Here is a 2,752-nt window from a genome sequence, read left to right as displayed (position 1 = left end):
GGAGGAAGCGTCGTTTGGGCTTTTGTGAGTGACAAGCACTTGAGTGAACTAATGCCGCGAGAGTAGTTCGTTAACTATCATCTGTGTGTGTATTCTTAATCTCCATAATAAACTGGGAAGAAGAGACCGACTATCCTTGTAGGATTGCCTTTTGGATGCGTTGCTTAAGACCAACGAAGGAATGAATGAAGGACCAAGTCGTTGAGACGAATATGTATGTTCCATTTGGAGATGTTTTCTTACTTATAATTTCCTTATTATATTCTGTTGACAAGTAGTATGGGTGTGGTGCCAGAGTAGGGAGGAAATTAATTCCCCCTCTGTCTATCTATCTATCCTGACAGACAGATCAATGCATGCCGGCCGGGTGCCAAATCTGATTCAATCTAAGGCATGCACTTGACCTCGATGTATAGCTAGCTAGCTACATACTGTAGGTCAAAGCATCGGCATACACGATGGACGACAATACTGCTCCAAACAATGAAAATTCGTATGCATGGACTAAATAATGCTCTCCAGGATTGATTGATTAGTTTTTGGTGGGTGTTTGGTTTGGACACACAAACTCGATGGATGCATACATGGGCATGGCATCCTTCTCTCTTCTCTGCCGGCAGCGGCAGCGGCAGCGGCAGGGTGAAAAAAAAACACAGAGGATGCAAACAAGAACAGTAAGAATAGTAAGACCAAAGAAAACAAGAACCATAATTATGCATTTTAGAAGATATCCAACTTCCATAACTGCTCCGACTAGTTGAAGCAATATCTTCTTCATGCATTCGTTGTTGATATGTGGATTCTTGATCTTACATTCTTCATTCTTCTTCTTTGGTTTCAAAGAAGTAGATGTTGCTTCCCCTCTACTTTCTTCTCTAATTGCACATGCAGCCGCATCATTAGACGCAATTCTACTAAGGAGTGCACAAACATCTATTAAGTTTCTTTCTATCAATGAATCAATGTATTCTTCTTCCCAAAACCAAAATGAGCATCCATCTTTCTACGCACATGAGGATGTTCAAAATGAGCTATCACAATTGAACCGGAGAATGCAGTGACAAAGCCGAATGCAAACAACACATACCCCGTCGTTTTCGCATTTGAAGAACACCCATCCCGGGTGCTTCGGCATGCCAGAAGTTAGCCGCACCACTGTCCGTGTGCAGTCATCACACTGTATTAGCGGCATCAGCGAGCCGACGAACCGCTGCGTGAGCGCCGAGCCCAGCGGACGGCCGGCCGAATCCTTGCGGCAAACCGATGTAACCCTAAACCCTAAACCTTAAGCTCCCAAGAGTTAAAAACACCGCGGTAACACAAGTAAACCCAAGCCGACATCGGTAAAACCAAATTGAAACAGCCGACTGCAATAACCTGGTAGAGGAAAAAAAATCCCACAAATGAAATGAAGAAGGGCGCGATTGAAGAACAGCTAGCAGGTTCGATTAACTAGTTTTTTTTTTATACTAGCTTGACAGGCTTGCCATCATGGCCGTCTTCAACTGTTGCCGACGAATGGTTGGGTGCTACAACTCCATTTAACATCTGATGACTACACTATACAGGTTGGCTGTCCAACTCCAAAGAAGAAGCCCATCGCAAAAACAAAACAAAACAAAAAACTCCAAAGAAGAAGCGAGCTAGCTAGCTGACGAACGTTTGCTAGCTAGCTGAAATTAACAAGAAGATGTTTCTCCGATGGAATACGTCGATGTGTCTGTCTGTCCCTCTTCTAGATGCTCCTCCTACTAATCGTCATTGAATTGATTTGTGGAAAGTCTTGTCGATCGTTGTTAAACCAAACCAACGACAAGGAACGAAACAACCCAGCACCAGCGCGCGTCGGAAGGCTCGGCTGCGCCGGCAACAGCGCCGCCGCACAGAAGGATCACGAGCTGGTCAGGGGCCGGGCAGTGGGACGGCGGGGCGGAGGAGGAGGCGGGGACGACGGGCGGCGGGGCGGTCGGGAAGGACGCGGCAGTCAGTTGAACCACATCAATGGCCATCCATCCCTCCCAGTCCCAGTGATAAGCAGCAGCGCGGCCAAATCAAAATGAATGGATACCGCAAGTCCACTTGAGTCAGTTGAACCAAACCAAACCAAACCAAACCAAACCATACTAGCTAGCTACAGATGCTGCTAACTAGTACTGTTGATAGATAGATACTCCGTCCTATGTACAGACACACACACACACAGAGACAGATAGCAACAAGATAAAATCACTACCATCGAATTCAACCAACCAGCATGTATATATATTCTCCTGCTATATTGCTTCCTCCAACTAGAGCATGTATATATATATGCCTCCAACAGCCTCTCTCTCTCTCACTCTGCTTCCGAATCATCTAGGGTTTCCAAGACATTATATTGCTTCCTCTCACCAACACTCCACCACAAAACGCCTGCCTTGTTCAGGAAGCAGGCGGCAACTCAAAGCCTCGATGCACGACCCAGGGCACCTAGATTACTATATTATTGAGAATACTCCTTGTACCACTGAAATTAAGGTGCATCGCCCTCTCATGCCTCTCCTGTGTCGCCTGTTTCTTCTTGGCAGTAGAGTGTATTTAGCTCTTCTTGCAGCTGCAACAAGTAATCATCATCATTTTATTATGGTGTTCATTTTCGCTTTCTTTTTGTCATTTCTTAGATAGATGCTCTAATTCAATACTATATCCCTAACTTGTACTCCCTCCGTAAAGAAATATAAGAGGGAGGGAGTATTTTGCATCATGTTCTATA

The 2,752-nt window shown here is 45.2% G+C and overlaps 1 protein-coding gene and 1 pseudogene across 5 annotated transcripts in view; both read right to left on the bottom strand.

Moving 5' to 3' along the window:
- The window catches only part of LOC123101891 (thylakoid lumenal 17.4 kDa protein, chloroplastic-like), a 78,042-nt pseudogene extending 76,033 nt beyond the window's left edge, over window positions 1–2,009 (bottom strand).
- Window positions 2,010–2,079: 70 nt separating this feature from the next.
- The window catches only part of LOC123106209 (germinal center kinase 3), an 8,415-nt gene continuing 7,742 nt past the window's right edge, over window positions 2,080–2,752 (bottom strand). For all 5 annotated transcript variants that reach the window (XM_044528434.1, XM_044528435.1, XM_044528436.1 and 2 more), the window contains exon 21: window positions 2,080–2,593. In XM_044528434.1, coding sequence (XP_044384369.1) covers window positions 2,531–2,593 — 63 coding nt within the window. In that variant the 3' untranslated portion in view covers window positions 2,080–2,530. The remainder of the gene's footprint in view (window positions 2,594–2,752) is intronic.

Source organism: Triticum aestivum, chromosome 5A (assembly GCF_018294505.1).
Source record: "Triticum aestivum cultivar Chinese Spring chromosome 5A, IWGSC CS RefSeq v2.1, whole genome shotgun sequence".
Classification (NCBI taxonomy): domain Eukaryota; kingdom Viridiplantae; phylum Streptophyta; class Magnoliopsida; order Poales; family Poaceae; genus Triticum; species Triticum aestivum.
Note: the sequence above shows the minus strand (reverse complement) of the source record. Positions and strands in the feature narration are given on the sequence as shown.